The sequence below is a fragment of the Microcaecilia unicolor genome, chromosome 4 (assembly GCF_901765095.1).
Source record: "Microcaecilia unicolor chromosome 4, aMicUni1.1, whole genome shotgun sequence".
In the NCBI taxonomy this organism is placed as follows: Eukaryota; Metazoa; Chordata; class Amphibia; order Gymnophiona; family Siphonopidae; genus Microcaecilia; species Microcaecilia unicolor.
Window position 1 is genome coordinate 40,735,114 of NC_044034.1, and position 17,746 is coordinate 40,752,859.

General features: G+C 43.9%; 1 protein-coding gene across 1 annotated transcript in view; it reads left to right on the forward strand.

The window, feature by feature from the left end:
* Nucleotides 1-17,746, forward strand: part of LOC115467854 (cyclic nucleotide-binding domain-containing protein 2-like) — a 123,434-nt gene that overhangs the window by 34,638 nt on the left and 71,050 nt on the right. Inside the window, exons 4-5 of the mRNA XM_030199349.1 lie at nucleotides 366-477; nucleotides 12,949-13,023. Coding sequence (XP_030055209.1) covers nucleotides 366-477; nucleotides 12,949-13,023 — 187 coding nt within the window. The remainder of the gene's footprint in view (nucleotides 1-365; nucleotides 478-12,948; nucleotides 13,024-17,746) is intronic.

The window sequence follows — 17,746 nt, forward strand, 5'->3', positions numbered from 1 at the left end:
GCAGGGGGGGCAGGGGGAGAGGAGGGTCACTGGACATGGGTGGCTGCAGGGGGGCAGGGGGAGAGGAGAGTCACTGGACATGGGTGGCTGCAGGGGAGAGAGGAAGGCCGCTGCACATGCGTGGCTGTAGGGGCAGAGGAGGGTCGGTGGGGAGGGGGTCCTGAGACCAGATGGGTGGCTGCAGGGGGGGGGGGCAGGGGAGACAGGAAGGACGCTGCAGGGGGGGGGGGAATACCTTGCTAGCGCCCGTTTCATTGCCTACCGAAACAGGCCTTTTATACTAGTATCATATAAAAATTATGAGTTAGTTCTCAATGCAAGAATTTACATCTGCATTTCTCTATTATTACCATGACTTATCATAGGGAGTACGCAGCATCCAGAGCTCAACTGATGTCCTTATTTGAGTATGTTGGAGCTACAAGAGAGGCCAGCAACCTCCTCTTCGACCGAAACTACTTTAAAGCTAAACAGGAGGTAGGTTTCATCTCAGATGTTGTAATAGTCTATGTGCTATACCGAGTAAAATACTACTATAGAAAGCAAAGATTTAGTGTCACTGGGACATGTATTTACAAGGAAGGTTCATGTGTTACTAGCTGTTGGGCACAAACTACTTTTAAACTTGTGACACTTGAATTAGAAGGCAGCTGCCTTCCAGGAAGAGCTATTCCACCATTTGGATGCCAAGCTGTAGTCAGCCTATTCCTAGCTGTGTCTTGTAGTTCTCCCTGCTTCTTGGTTCCTATTTTTTGCTTTAGTTCTTGAGTGCTCAGGATTCCAGTGTCATGTCAAGTTCTGCTTTCAAGCAAAAACCAAACAGTGCAGAGCAACCACGGCAACACAAAAGAAAAGTGTATGGTCAAAGTACTTCAGAAGTCCTTTATTACAACTGTTGTTGATTTATGGCAGAAGGGACCTGACGCCGGCTGTGTTTCGGACTCGTGGCCTGCATCAGGAGTCCAGAATAGGTCTAAAGGAAGGCCCAAAATTAAAAATATAATAAAGAAATAATGAATACATAAAAATGTATACAGAGGTTCAAGAGCACATAAATAAACAGCCATTCATATAAGAATATATGTTTATTAACAACTGAGTTTATAAACTGCCTGTATCCGGGGTGGACCGCCCCCACCACCCCACCCTTGGTATGCTGCAACTTGGCATCTCTGTATCACTAATAAACTACTTACTGGTATTCCCACAGAAGAAGCCCTGGTGGGCTTTGTTGTCTCCTCAAAGGAAAAACCTCATGCTGGGTTGCACCCTTGGGATGAGAACAACCCACTTCTATATAATCTGAACCTTTTATAACTGCCATGACCAAGGTTGCCAGATGGGCGGTTTTCCCGCCCAATTGGGCGGCTTTCCATGACCCGCTGTGGGAAAGTTTTGCCCGCTGTGGGTTGCAGTTTTTTGGGCAGCTTTTATTTGGCCGGGCGGGTTTTTTTTTCTGCCGTCTGCAGTTTTTCGCCCCGCGGGGGGGGGGGGGCGTGGTTAGTGACGTTGGGGCATGGTTAGTGACATTGGGGGGGTGGTTAATGCCGATGGGGGCGGGGTTGATGACGGCAGAGGCGGGGTTGATGATGACGGGGGCGGAGCTGATGACGGCGGAGGCGGGGTTGATGGGGGCGGGGGTGTGAAATTTTGGGCGGGTTTCAAGTGGTTTAATCTGGCAACACTGGCCATGACCCTCAAGTTTTCGGTGCCCTCACATGCTAAATCAAAATGAGATGTATACAGATCTGCTCCAACACAATACAAAAGGACCAGCTAATAAAGTAGCAAATGCTAATTGGATCTATATCTTTATAGGAGGAAAAGACCTCAGTAATCTTTAATGTTAGCGCTAACTCAGGAGGTATCTGTCATTGGTCTAAAAACCCTTTTATTTTGCTCGTAAATCTTCAAAATAAAATCAATAGAAAAACATGCAATATTCATTAAATCCACATCTTCACTCTCCTCAAAAAAGGAACCAAACCACTTATCTTAAAGGTCACTCAACAGGACCTGTTTCACCAGCTATTTTGGCTTCATCAGGAGTTCATTGTGCCCCCGCAAAATGTAGTCTCAGTGCTAATGCTTCATGGCAGTCAGTTTCCAAAATCTAAAGGAAAACAGTGATAAATGTGCAAAAATCATACTATCAAATATACTTAAGCTAATAGCACTTACTAAAAGAATGCTGCTTCTAGTCTTGACGATAAAACTTAAACGGCGCTTATATATATGACAAACGCCGGTGCATGTACTGTAATTATAGCCTGCAATGCTAATAATAAACATGAAAACTACCATGAATAATTACAAAAAAAGGTTTCCAGTCAATTAAGCTGTTTAATCCATGTGGTTCAATGGTCTTGAGTCTGTAAATCCATCTTAGTTCTCTCTAGAACTAGGGGGCATGCGATGAAGCTATAATGTTGTAAATTTACAACGAATCGGAGACATTTTTTCTTCTCTCAACGTGTAATTAAACTCTGGAATTCGTTGCCAGAGAATGTGGTAAAGGTGGTTAGCTTAGTGGAGTTTAAAAAAGGTTTGGACAGCTTCCTAAAGGAAAAGTCCATAGACCGTTATTAAATGGACTGGGGAAAATCCACTATTTCTGGGATAAGCAGTATAAAATGTTTCGTACATTTTTGGGATCTTGCCAGGTGTTTGTGACCTGGATTGGCCACTGTTGGAAACAGGATGCTGGGCTTGATGGACTTTTGGTCTTTCCCAGTATGGCAATACTTTTGTACTTATTTGTAGTCTCCTTTGTAACCTTTGGACTTGTTCTCCCCCCCCCCCCCATCTTCCAGGGGGGGCTCAGTGTCACTCGGAAAACAGCGCAAAATGTGAAACAAGAGATTCACTCAACCTAATGGGGTCTTTTATTAAGCCGCGGTAGCATTTTCAGCTCATGGTACGAATCAGCTGGCAATAAACACTTAGACGCCCATTATAGTCGCATGGATGCCTCAGCGTTTACCGCCAGCTGATTTGTACTGTGAGCTAAAAATGCTACCATGTCTTAGTAAACGACCCCCTTAGTCTTTTAAGATTTGACTTGTGTTCATTTATCCTGATTTTTTTAAGGTCTGGGTATTATCCCAACATATAGAGGCCCTTTTACAAAGCATTGGTAAACCCAACGCGGGTTTACCTTATGCTAACTTGGAACTTCCGCCGGCCCAACGTGGCCACCGGCAGTAGTTCTGGACTTGAGTGTGTGCCATTTCCATTGTGCCAGCAAAAAACTAACCTGGCGGTAATCAGACATCACCGTGCCCTGCCCAGTTACCACCGGGTTACTGCAGGAGCCCTTACTGTCACCTCAATGGATGGCAGTAAGTGCTTCCTGCCACATGGCCATGCGGTAAGAATTATCTTGCTGCATGGCCATTTTTCGAGGGCACTTTTTGCTCGCTGTGGTAAAAAGGGCCCTGGCGCATGGGAAAAACGGCCCCCACTGCTACTGCAGGGTCCTTTTTCCCGCAGCTTAGTAAAAGGACCCCATAGTCTGGTGTATGGGCATTGTATAATGCGTATCACAAAAGATGTTTTATAGTTAGTGGAACTCTCTAATTTGTACTGCTTTCCATCTGTTGAATTTCTTTTTTTTTTCTTTATCAAATTTTCACATTTTAATCAAGCAGAATACTTGTACAGAAAAGTAAAGACCAGCTTAACAATATAATTTTACAAAGAGAAAGAAAAACAATATTCCTGCCAGTTATTACTCAAGTCCACTACTTAGATCCAAGATGTTAAACAATGGTGATTCAGTGTTTTAAGATACAATAAAGGAATTTGCTTCATCTGAGAGACCTAAGGAGATATCAGAAATAATTATAAAGAGAGCTATTTATTGGGTCCCACCAATAATCCTTTTAAGTTGGGGAGGATCAAAGAAAAACATACTTGGTTGATTGGTATTTAATGACACATTTACAAGGATATCTCAAAAAGAAAGTAGCACCCAATTGAAGAACACCTGGCTTCATCAACAAAAATTGCTGACGTCTCTTTTGGGTTTCCTTGGAGACATCTGGAAAAATTTGTATTTGCAGTGCCAAAAAAGTTTTATCTTTGTTTTTAAAGAAGAGTTTCATTAACCAATCTTTATTGGGCTTCAAAGCAACAGTGGCAATCAAAGTTGATGCCACTACCATTTCAGTATCTGAAAATTCCAATAATGCGGAAACATCCAGTTCTTGGTTGCCTTGATCTTGTTGATTCATTATTAATTTACTAGGCAAATAATAGACTTGTGAAAATGGTGGAATAATTCCTTCATCAACTCCCAATAATTTCTTTAATATATTTTCTCAACATATCTCGTGGATTAACTGTAGGTTGTTTAGGAAAGTTGAGAAGTCGTAAATTATTACTCCTTGAAAAGTTCTCAAGGGATTCAGTTTTTCTCCTCAAATAAGTCAAATCTTTAATAAAGTTATTTTGATAAGACCTTATCTGGTGAACTTCTTTTTCATATACCTTGCTTTGTTGAGTTAGAGTTTCCACCCTTAAATCAACTTCATTAGTTTTTTGTTCTAATGCAGTTAGGTCTTGTGATAATTTCTGTATTTGTGGAGATAAAGCTTTACCTAGATCCACAATCAAAGTCCATAAACTATCCAGAGTTAATTCATGTGGCTTAACAATAGATATAGAAAATGGAGTCACTATTACCTCAGATTTTCTAGTAGAAATGTCCTGCTCCATACTTGCAGCTTCAGTCTCCCGCACTGCATCAGATATATTTGATGCTACTCCTTTTATCGGACTTCCTAGTTCTCCGTTGATCCGAGTTCCCTCATCAGCTTGTATCACCTCCCGTTGCTCTTCTCCCATACCAATTGCTGGAAACGGGGCTGAGGACGCCGACAACGGGGAACTACTGCCACAAGGTTGCGAGGGAGGGGCTCTTGTGTCGGGGCTGAGCAATAGCTCTAGCCCTGGGAGCGCTCCGGGGTCTCCATGTGCCCACACTCTCCCCCAGGGTCCAGTGACTCTATGAAAAGCTATCCTCACTCAGTAATCCCCATATAATGGAGGATTACATATTGTTGTCACTGAGATGCTGCATAAATTTCTCATTGTAGTAGTCTTTATTGAGTACTACCACCACGCCTCCCTTGTCACTACCACACAATCATCATTCTTAATGTCATTCAATGCATTTCTCAAATTGTTGAAAGTCCACTGTTTGATCTTACTCTAACTTTCTATGCCATTTAATAGCAATTTTTAAAAGAGGCTCAAGATCAGATCTGGAGGTCTGGGGATAGAAAGGGTATTTAGGGCTAGCTCTGTGATTTGGTAGCAGTTTTGTCCAATTCCATGCAGAAGGCTCTTGGTCCCATTTCCAAGCTAGGTCTTTTACTTCCCACTTTGGCTGGGGCTGGGGTTGCTACAGCATTTATAACCCCCCTCTCTCCCTGGGGGGAGGAAGTCATGATCATTACTCAGGGGTGATGCCTATGACACCTGTTAATTGCATTCAGGGCTCATGATTGCATCATTCCAGAAAGAAGCCCTGATGCATGACCCTAGGTTAGGACTGTCTCTACAATGGCCAAACTAAAGCTCGACTGAACTCAGGATCTAAAGTGTTTGCTGAAACTGAATCTGCATGGTTTTGGTAGAAAAAAAACCCATCTCCCTCTCGAGTCCTCTTACCTGACCACCTGTAGGCCCTCCCTTGGCCTACCTTAGGAATCCCTCGTGGTCTAGTGGCCTCTTCGGGGGCAGGAATGAGCCCCTCTGCGTCATTGCTTCATCTCAATTGCTGCCGAGACTTCCCGTGGCAGCCTCACAAGACTACTGTGGGAGGTCCTAGCAGCTATTGTCTGATTGGAACCAGCATGGGCAGGAGACTCGCTCCTGCCTGTACTGGTTCCAATTACAAAATAGCTGCCAGGACCTCCTGTAGCAGTCTCGGCAGCCATTGTGATGGAGCAGCTACACCAGAGATTCCTAAGGTAGGCCCAAGGAGGGCTTACGGGTGGTCAGGATGGGGAGGGGAGAATGTGATCACGGTGGGGGGGGGGGGGGGGGGGGAGAAGAGTTTCAATATCAGCTGAAAATGTACAAGCATTTTCGGCCCAAACCTGGACTATACTATACTATACATTGCTATACTATACATTGCTTATAGTCCGCAAATACCTGAACAGTCCGATGTGGATTACATAAACAAAAAACTGTAACACAACCATCCAGGAATATACACAGTATAACCTAACAAAAATATATCAATTAGCTCAGAAAAATTCTCAGATAATAAGCATTTGTGAACTGTCAAGTAGTTAGAAACAATATGAATTTCTAAAGGCAACAGGTTCCTCAGTGCAGCAGCTTGATAGTACAGAGAAAAAATAAATATAGATTTATATTTAAGATGTCTAATAGATGGAAAATGCACTAACATCAAATTACACATATCATATGAAGACTTAAATTGAAGCACACTAGCCAAATCAACAGATAAAAAGGTGCTAGGCCATGTGGAGGGGCATAATTGAATGCGAACGCCCATCTCCATGGGCGTCTATGTCCACAAATGGGTACGTGAAGGGGCGGTATGAACCGTATTTTCGAAAAAGATGGGCGTCCATCCTTCGTTTCGAAAATACGGTTTTTGTATGGACCAAATGCCATGGATCTGGTCCTTTCTGAGATGTGCGTTTTTTTTTTTTCTGCGATAATGGAAACTAAAAACGCCCAGCTCAGAAACGTCCTAATCCAAGCCAGTTGGTCGTGGGAGGGACAACTGTACAACAGTACTATAGCTCTTAGGGGTGAAGGGGGCAAGTACATGTGGGTTTTAGAGGCCTCCCATTTACCACCACAAGTGTTACAGGGAGGGGGGGATGGGCCTGGGTCTGCCTGCCTGAAGTGCACTGCAGTACCCACTAAAAGTGCTCCAGGGACAGGACTTGCTGCTGTATAACCTTGGCACACCAGTCCACACCTGAAGACTAATCTCTCAGAACAAGTCCTTTATTTGAATAAGCACGTTTAGTTTACTCACAGTTAACTGCAGATCAGAGGTTGTGCCCCACTGGCAAAGAGTCTCCCTGGTACTGAGATCAGCAGTAGGTCAGAGCTGGCAGAATGGTGTACAATGCCCACTTCCAGTAACTTGGGTAACACATGAAAGGGAGCTAAAACTGGCTTACAAAAATGGCCACTACCGCATGGACTACCGGAAACAAAACAGGGCACACTCTGACCCAGTAAGCAGGGGGAAAAGCACCATGGGAGTAGAGCCTACCAGCTACCAACATCGTGAGCATTGAACACAAGCTAGTGGAATCACGGAGCCCACTACCCTACACCCACCACAATGCATTGCTGATGTGACTCTGCAGTGCGCATAACAGAAAAGGTGTCACACTCACCTGAGAGCCACATCAGAACCAGGGAAAGGCTGTTACAGGATAGAACACATTCTGCTGTCATGGAGGTGGGTACTAAGTCAAAAGATGCTCGGCTTCAATCGCTTTTCAATAGATATATCAATATGGTATACTGAGATCAAAATCACAGTGTATATAAATATTTTTATATCTACATATATCTATATGAAAGGATCTTTCAGATTAGCGCACTTACCCCTAATAAGGCTGAATGAGCCTAGCATATATTTCAAAGGGGAGTAACGCACTCGTCATCGATCCTAAGATATTCTTCATAATTTTTTTAAATTTGTTTTATATAATATTCTCAATTTTCACATCTAATATTTTACATTCAATTCAATAATCCTTTTTTTTGTGTAAGTACTTAACTTATCTCATTTTTCTCCTACTCGATATTTCATTATTTTCAATGTTCATAAACTGGAGACCAGATGTCACACCGACATAGATCCATGTTTCGCGTCTAATAACGCTGTTTCAAGGTAGTCTCCCCGCTCTTGTCAAATAGTCTCCATCTTAGATGGAGACTATTTGACAAGAGTGGGGAGACTACCTTGAAACAGCGTTATTAGACGCGAAACATGGATCTATGTCGGTGTGACATCTGGTCTCCAGTTTATGAACATTGAAAATAATGAAATATCGAGTAGGAGAAAAATGAGATAAGTTAAGTACTTACACAAAAAAAAGGATTATTGAATTGAATGTAAAATATTAGATGTGAAAATTGAGAATATTATGTAAAACAAATTTTAAAAAATTATGAAGAATATCTTAGGATCGATGACGAGTGCGTTACTCCCCTTTGAAATATATGCTAGGCTCATTCAGCCTTATTAGGGGTAAGTGCGCTAATCTGAAAGATCCTTTCATATAGATATATGTAGATATAAAAATATTTATATACACTGTGATTTTGATCTCAGTATACCATATTGATATATCTATTGAAAAGCGATTGAAGCCGAGCATCTTTTGACTTATTATTCTATGAGCTCCCTTCTAAATCAATAAATAGTGTGGTGCCTATTGAATATATGGAGGTGGGTACGGCATTTGAGGCTGGCATACAGGCTGGGAAAACAAACTTTGTAAAGTGGGGTTTTTTTGGTGGGAGGGGGTTAGTGACCATTGGGGGAGTCAGGGGTGGTCATCCCTGATTCCCTCCAGTGGTCATCTGGTCATTTAGGGTACCTTTTTGGGACTTGTTCGTGAAAAAACAGGGTCCAACAAAAGTGACCCAAATTCAGGCTAAAAAACGCCTTTCTTTTTTCGATTATCGGCGGAGGACGCCCATCTCTCCTCGGCCGATAACCACGCCCCAGTCCCGCCTTCACCACGCCCCTGACACTCCCCGTCAACTTTGCCCGTTTCCGCGACAGATTGCAGTTGAAGACGACCAAAATCGGCTTTCAATTATACCGATTTGGGCACCCACAGGAGAAAGACGCCCATCTCCCGATTTGGGTCGAAATATGGGCATCTTTCTGTTTCTAAAATAAGGTGGATAGTATCTTATGAATAAAAGTATAGAGCTTAAACTGAGCCCTAGCCTCAACTGGAAGCCAATGTAATTTCTCCAAAAGTGGAGCAGCTGACTCAAACCTGTAAACCAAAATTATCAATTGTACAACCCACAAATACAATGTTACATTAACCCATTCTGAATAAGATTAGCACTTGAACCAACAATCTAAATTCTACAAAACCAAAAAATGTATGTATTGCTCTCAATTTTTGTGTGGTATAAAATGATTTCTGGACTAACTGTTTAACATGACATGAGAAGGTCATTAAACTATCAACTTCAACTCCCAAAATTTGTGAGGATTTCTCAAAAACAAAAGAATCCATACCAATCAGAAAACTTTGTGGAACATTGGGTCTTGAGGGTCCTAGCCATTAAAATGTTGTTTTTTCACGGTTTAGTTTCAGGTGATTATTAATAGTCCAATGATCAATTAATCCAACACAACCTGTCAGGCTATCCAAAGTGGAAGACCGATCGGTAGTCAGGGCCGGTCTTAGGCAGGGGTAACAGGGGCAGTTGCACAGAGCCTCGCGCTCCTAGGGGCCCCGTGCTGGCTTCAGCATGTCCTTCGCTCTCCTTTTTCCCACCTGAATTTCTCCCTTCTCCCCCCACAATGGATCCAATATATTTCCCCCTTGCTTTTCCTCACCTAAAATCCAGCATCTCTTCCTCCCTCCCGGATCTGCCACATTTTCTTAATTTCCCACTGCATTTCTTGGTATTTGGGGATCTTCTGCCTTTCTACACAATTCACAGAGCAATCACTTGGGAGGGACTGACAGCTCTGTGATCAATGCTGTTTTTTGTTGTTTTTCTCTTTTATCACTGCATCTGGCTTCCTTGCATCCAGCTTTTTATTGGTCAGGATGGGGGTGTCTCAGGTTATGTTTATGCTTATCTTTATGTTTATTTAAACTTGTCATACCACAGATTCTAAATTGTTTTCATTCTCTACAATTCTCTTAGAGTCATGATCCCATTGCTTTTCTGCTACAGTGTTGTAATGTTTACAAAGGTTCCAATGAATGAGACATGCCACCTTGTGCCTTTCTGCATAGAAATTTTCTATCATATGCACTTTGCAGCCAGCTACAAGATGAGTAAACATTTTCAGCTCTCTGTCTCTTTTTTTTTACAGATACAGATGTCTTTCTGTGTTTGCTGTAAACCATCTCATTTGCAATCCATTGACCTGGGCTGCAACTATCAAACTCTCATCCTTAAGTTTCACTTCTCTCCTTAACTAGGGACAGACCAGTGGCGTAGCCACAGGTGGGCCTGGGTAGGCCAGGGCCCACCCACTTAGGGCTCAGGCCCACGCAACAGTAGCACATATTTAACGGTAGCTGGTGGGGATCTCAAGCTCCACCAGCTGAAGACTTCTCCCTGATGGTAATGAAAATGCTACTCTCCATGATACCGACACCTGCACATGCTCAGTTTTCAGCGCATGCCTGCTGCAGACTGCCATGGTGGAAAGAAGCGTTTTCCCGCCAACTGAGATATTTTTTTGGTGGTGGCGGGGGGTGGGGGGGGGGGGGGGTGGAGAACACTTGGTGCCCACCCACTTCTTGCCTAAGCCCACCCAAAATCTGTTGTCTGGCTACGCCCCTGGGACAGACTGACAGTGACCTGAGGTCCCAGGAAATAAGGGTCATTGGGCCCCTCCAGCCGCTGCCTGCTGCCCCCATAGCTCCCTCCCCCGCTGCACTGCCACTGCCTCCCCCCCCCCCCCCCGAAGCCTCACTATGCCCTTCCTGGTCCTACCTTTAAGGGCCCTGGGGTTTTAGTGGCTTCTTCGGGGGCTGGAAAGAACCCCACTCTTTTCTGTCCACTACCGCTATTTTGCCCAGCTCCATTGTGCTTTCAAAATGGGTCATCAGACTTCCCACGTTAGTCTTGCAGGTCTCGACAGTCTCGCGAGACTGCCACAGGGAGTCTCAGCAGCCATTTTTAAAACATGGCAGCATGGGGCCGGGCAAATAGTGTCAGTGGGCATGAAAGAGTGTTGTTTTTTCCTGCCCCTGCATAGGCCACTAGACCACCCAGGGCCCTTCAAGGTGGGACTGGGGAGGGCCCACTGAGGCTCAGGGGGCTGTATTGTGCAGCAGCAGTGGGGGGGGGGGGGGGGGGGGAGGAGGAGAGCCTCTGTGCCCTCGGGAACTGCCCAGTTGACCAAATGATCAGTCCATCCCTGTACTTAATCAATCATATGACTTGCCACCCAGAAATGCTAAAAGATCAGCACGCACATTCCTAAATCTTCACTTCACCAGTTGTAAAGGACTAAAATACAAACTAACACATGCGTCTAGCTTCTCCTATATGAGCACGCAGTTGTGGAATGCATTGCCGCTTGACCTGAAAATAATTTACAATCTACGGTAACCAACTTTCGTAAATCACTGAAGACTTATCTCTTCAACAAGGCATACCACAATGATCCATGATAGGAACTGCAATACATCACCACTTACTTGATATCCTGAATGTTTTCTCCCTATACCTTATTGCTTAATTCTTTTATATCATTCATACTCTTTATTTAATACCAATTGTATCTTTTACTTTGGAATGGCGATCTATTATGTTATCCATGTTCTCTATGTAATATCAATTGTACCTTTTTAATCTGGAATGGCGAATGCCGTGAAGGAACATTGTAAGCCACATTGAGCCTGCAAATAGGTGGGAAAATGTGGGATACAAATGCAACAAATAAACAAACAAACAAACAAATAAGTCTGGGCTTCATCCACATACATCTTCTCCACTAACATTTTACATTTTGTACTGTATTTGTGCATTTGACACTTTGCTGATCTAATTGCTTTGCATATTCTGTTGGTCCTTTCCTAGTGCATACTGGTGGATTTTTCATTCATTCCTTCCTTCTGCTCGTTGGAATGCCTGTCCAGGTTTAATGATGGAACTGGATCGTGGATGCTTGCTTTCATACTTCAATATGTTTTGAATGTTTGGATCCACTGATGCTGTTATATAGGCCTATTTGAAGTGGAGTCTGTGCGAGTTGATTCTTGTCTTTAGCATCTGGCCCTCTGCAGCTGTTCCACGGCCAAGTTTCAATGTACTGCATCAAGGTTCATGGAGTCAGTCTGTTGAACTGTAAAATGTTATAATCATACAGTGCAGATGTTTAACCTGAGGCAAAGCAATTAAATATAGACAGGCATATCCCTCATAGCAGGGTGGCACTGGGTACGTCCAAGAGCACAAACCCCAATAACAGGAACAAATTGAGGGGCCCTTTTACAAAGGTGCGGGAGGACCTACGCATGTATAACATGTGCCAAATCGGCATTACCGCCCAGCTAGCGCATGAGCCGGGTGGTAATTCTGAATTTGGCGTGCGTCGAATCCCGTGGTAGAAAATAATTTTCTATTTTCTACTGCTGGTCGCTTATCCGATGGTAAACAGCAGTTGGCGCGTGCTGCATGCTTACCACGCAGGTAGCACATGAGATCTTACCGCTATGTCAATGGGAGGTGGTAAGGTCTCAGGCTGAAAATGGACGTGTGCTGGTTTAAATTTTAGCGCACGTCCATTTTCCAGCCCCTTAAAAAGGCCCTTTTTCCTAGACACGGTAAAAAAAATGGCCCAGCGCATGCGCAAAAGACACACTCGCACTACCAGAGGCCACATTTTACCACAACTTATTAAAAGAATCCCTATATCCTTTAAATTTTAAAGTATTGGCCTTCTTTGAGAAACCAAATATTTAACTGGTGAATCAACATCCTTGAGGCAATGTAAATGGAAAATAAGTTTTTGTATAGCAAGAATAATACAGCAACTAGGGGACTATAAAACAGATTAAACAGATTTCAAAATTAATCTGTGCTCCTTGTCAATCAATTCATGTTTAATATTTAAAACAAATGTTAGTAGTTAAACAGGAATGATCCTTCAGTGAGTATGACAAAAAAAAAACCCATCTTTGGTACTGAAGCAATTACTTTGTCTTCTTTCTGCAGAGAATGATCAGCAGTGACGCACAGCTTGTTCTGTCAAGTCCACCAGCAAATCGGACATCAGAAGGAATCAAGTTGGTAAGACTAATAGTGTAGAGATGATGACGTTTTGGGCAAACTCCATTAGAATTATGGGAAATAAAAACAGTCCTCTTGTAATTTCTCACAATCCTGAGAAGCAGTGTCTGCCAGCATGGGGTGACCGAGGGAGCGCCCGAACGATGTGTAGGAGAAGTCATAGTAGGACCATGACAACTTCTTTGTGAAGAATGAGCACGCTTGATGAATGAACTCCTCCTTCCCCTCGGATAATAACAACAGTTACATTTTTTGGCTACCTATCCCTACAAATGACCCCAAGGGTTGCCCAGTTACATGTGGCGACAAGAAGGTGCACATTTTTATATGACCTGCTTGTACTTGTGTATTCAGTGATGGAAATTGGCAGTTGCATGGGTGAAGTCGCAATTTCCATGCATTACTTATAGGCACTTACTTTATGTGTGAATATTTATGCTGTACAATTGTTCAAGTAGGGAACTGAAGGAAGGGGAAGTGATAGACTATGGAGGGAGGTGCACGTGGCTGAAGATTCACCTAGCGCTGCATACGTCTAGTAGCGCTATAGAAATAAGTACATAAGTACATAAGTACATAAGTACATAAGTACATAAGTAGTGCCATACTGGGAAAGACCAAAGGTCCATCTAGCCCAGCATCCTGTCACCGACAGTGGCCAATCCAGGTCAAGGGCACCTGGCACGCTCCCCAAACGTAAAAACATTCCAGACAAGTTATACCTAAAAATGCGGAATTTTTCCAAGTCCATTTAATAGCGGTCTATGGACTTGTCCTTTAGGAATCTATCTAACCCCTTTTTAAACTCCGTCAAGCTAACCGCCCAAACCACGTTCTCCGGCAACGAATTCCAGAGTCTAATTACACGTTGGGTGAAGAAAAATTTTCTCCGATTCGTTTTAAATTTACCACACTGTAGCTTCAACTCATGCCCTCTAGTCCTAGTATTTTTGGATAGCGTGAACAGTCACTTCACATCCACCCGATCCATTCCACTCATTATTTTATACACTTCTATCATATCTCCCCTCAGTAGTAGTAGTAAATATCCTTGGCCTGGGCTTGCCTTTATCTAGCTAAATTTGTGCTGTTCAGGTCACAAAGCTTCATACATGTAGCCATGGAAAAGTGGGGCCAGGCCACAGGCAATGCAGGAGAAAATTTTCAGCAAAGGAGTGGTGTGATCAGCAAGGCTCTCCTGTGAACAAAACAGGACTAGGAATATAATAAATAAAACCCTATTTACTTACCCATAGTGCAATAGAATATTTGCATGCAATTTTACAGTAGGAAAATGACTCCAGGATCAACAGCAGTTTTCCTAGCATTGCTGGGGGAATTTCTATAAGTGGGCTCCTCCATTTAGGTGACCCCCATGCCTAGATCCTTTTAAAGTGTAACCCAGAATTAGTGTACCTAACAGTTACACATGTTCAGTTACACCAGCCAAAGACCTGGCATAACTGCATTCACGTAAACATAGCAATTGTACAGCATGAAGTGGAAGGGCAGTGGTCCAAGCTGAAAGAAGTAATAAATAGGGCCACAGACCTTTATGTAAGGAGAGTAAATAAAAGCAAGAGAAAAAGGAAACCGATATGGTTCTCCAAGCAAGTGGCTGAGAAAATAAAGGCTAAAGAGTTGGTGTTCCAGAAATATAGAAAATCTCAAGAAGAGGAACACGGGGAGGAATACCGGATGAAACTGAAAGAAGCCAAGAGAGAGGTACGTCTGGCGAAGGCGCAAGCAGAAGAACAAATGGCTAGAAATGTAAGGAGGGGCGACAAAAATTTCTTCAGGTATATTAGTGAAAGAAGAATGATTAAAAAGGGAATTGTGAGACTAAAAGATACAGAGAACCGCTATGTAGATAATGATGAAGAAAAAGCCAGTTTGCTAAATAGATACTTTTGTTCTGTTTTCACTGAAGAAAATCCTGGAGAAGGACCGCGAGGGACTGGCAAAAGTACACCTGAGAATGGAGTGGATACAGCACCGTTCACGGAAGAGAGTGTATATCAACAACTTGGAAAGCTAAAGGTGGACAAAGCCATGGGACCGGACGGGATCCACCCCAGAATATTGAGGGAGCTCAGAGAGGTTCTGGCGGGTCCTCTTAAAGATTTGTTTAATAAATCCTTGGAGATGGGAGAGGTTCCGAGGGACTGGAGAACGGCGGAGGTGGTCCCTCTTCACAAAAGTGGTGATAGGGAAGAAGCTGGAAACTACAGGCCGATAAGCCTCACTTCGGTTATTGGAAAAGTAATGGAAGCGATGCTGAAGGAAAGGATAGTGAATTTCCTGGAAGCCAATAAGTTGCAAGATCCGAGACAACATGGTTTTACCAGAGGGAAATCGTGCCAAACGAATCTCATTGAATTCTTTGATTGGGTAACTGGAGAATTGAATCATCGACGTGCTATAGATGCAATCTACTTAGATTTTAGCAAAGCTTTTAACACGGTTCCCCACAGGAGGCTCTTAAATAAACTAGATGGGCTGAAGATAGGTCCCGAAGTGGTGAACTGGATTAGGAACTGGTTGACGTTCAGATGACAGAGGGTGGTGGTAAATGGAGTTCGCTCGGAGGAGGGAAAGGTGAGTAGTGGAGTGCCTCAGGGATCGGTGCTGGGGCCGATTCTGTTCAATATATTTGTGAGTGACATTGCCGAAGGGTTAGAAGGTAAAGTTTGCCTATTTGCGGATGATACTAAGATTTGCAACAGAGTGGACACCCGGGAGGGAGTGGAAAGCATGAAAAGGGATCTGAGGAAGCTAGAAGAATGGTCTAAGGTTTGGCAATTAAAATTCAATGCGAAGAAATGCAAAGTGATGCATTTAGGGAGTAGAAACCCATGAGAGACTTATGTGTTAGGCGGTGAGAGTCTGATAGGTACTGAGGGGGAGAGGGATCTTGGGTTGATAGTATCCAAGGATCTGAAGGCGACGAAACAGTGTGACAAGGCGGTGGCCATAGCGAGAAGGTTGCTAGGCTGTATAGAGAGAGGTGTGATCAGCAGAAGAAAGGAAGTGTTGATGCCTCTGTACAAGTCGTTGGTGAGGCCCCACCTGGAGTATTGTGTTCAGTTTTGGAGGCCGTACCTTGCGAAGGATGGTAAAAAAATGGAAGCTGTGCAAAGAAAAGCTATGAGAATGGTATGGGATTTGCGTTCCAAGACGTATGAGCAGAGACTTGCTGACCTGAACATGTATACCCTGGAGGAAAGGAGGAACAGGGGTGATATGATACAGACGTTCAAATACTTGAAAGGTATTAATCCGCAAAAAAATATTTTCCGGAGATGGGAAGGCGGTAGAACGAGAGGACATGAAATGAGATTGAAGGGGGGCAGACTCAAAAAAGATGTCAGGAAGTATTTTTTCACGGAGAGGGTGGTGGATGCTTGGAATGCCCTCCCGCGGGAGGTGGTGGAGATGAAAACGGTAACGGAATTCAAACATGCGTGGGATATGCATAAAGGAATCCTGTGCAGTAGGAATGGATCCTCAGAAGCTTAACCGAAATTGGGTGGCGGAGCAGGTGGGGGAAGAGAGGTTGGTGGTTGGGAGGCAAGGATAGTGGAGGGCAGACTTATACGGTCTGTGCCAGAGCCGGTGATGGGAGGCGGGACTGGTGGTTGGGAGGTGGGAAATACTGCTGGGCAGACTTGTACGGTCTGTGCCCTGAAAAAGGCAGGTACAAATCAAGGTAAGGTATACACATATGAGTTTATCTTGTTGGGCAGACTGGATGGACCATGCAGGTCTTTTTCTGCCATCATCTACTATGTTACTATGTTACTATGTAACTTATAGTATTCTGTAATTTGCACGTGCATGAGGCAGCTCCACCCCTGCCCCTCCCACTCTGAGTAGCACTTAGTCCTATTGCTGTCAATTAATGCATACTTGCCCGCAACAAGCTTCTGGGCTGTTCCTTGGTCATGGTTTGTCTCGGGCCCCCTTCTTCCTAGGGCTTACAACATCCTGTTCCAATGCTTCCTGGTTAATCATCTGTTTTGGGAATCTACTCACCCCAGGCTAGATAACCCAAGTACCCCACAGCCTCCAGGACAAGTGTTTGCTCTGGGGTCCTCTATCTCTCTGGGAGAGAGTTCTCTTCTCTCCCTCTCCTTCTGGCATCTGGGCTGTCTCTCCCCCCTCCCTCCCTTCCTCTCTCTCTCTCTCTCTGGGCTGGGCTTCCTAGCTGTGGGAGTTCTCCAACCCCTGCCCTGGGCTCCTTCCACCTGTGAGTGGCAGCTAGAGGGTTTAGAGTAACTGGAACCGTTCCTTATTGTGGTGCCTTCCCTTTTCCTAGGAGACACTACAACGCCTTCCAGCCACTGGGATTCCACTCCATGTTTTCCTTCCTCCCTTCTGAGCCCTTATTCCTTCTTGTGGCTCCCTTATGCCATTTCAAAGGAAGGGCAGGGGGCCTAAACACCACAACCTATGTCTGTTTACAGAATAATCCTAAAATAGGTGTCTAGGACTCCCAACCTAGATGGTCTGCTATAAATTTACCATCATACAGTAGGCGCACACATTTACACCAGTTTCAGAGTGGGTATAAATGTGTGCATTAGTATTTTTGTGCTACAGGGGCTGACTTGGGTACCTCTATCATAAAGGCATATAAGAGCCCATGTTTTTTTTGTTTGTTACATTTGTACTCCTTGCTTTCCCACTCATGGCAGGCTCAATGTGGCTTACATGGGGCAAT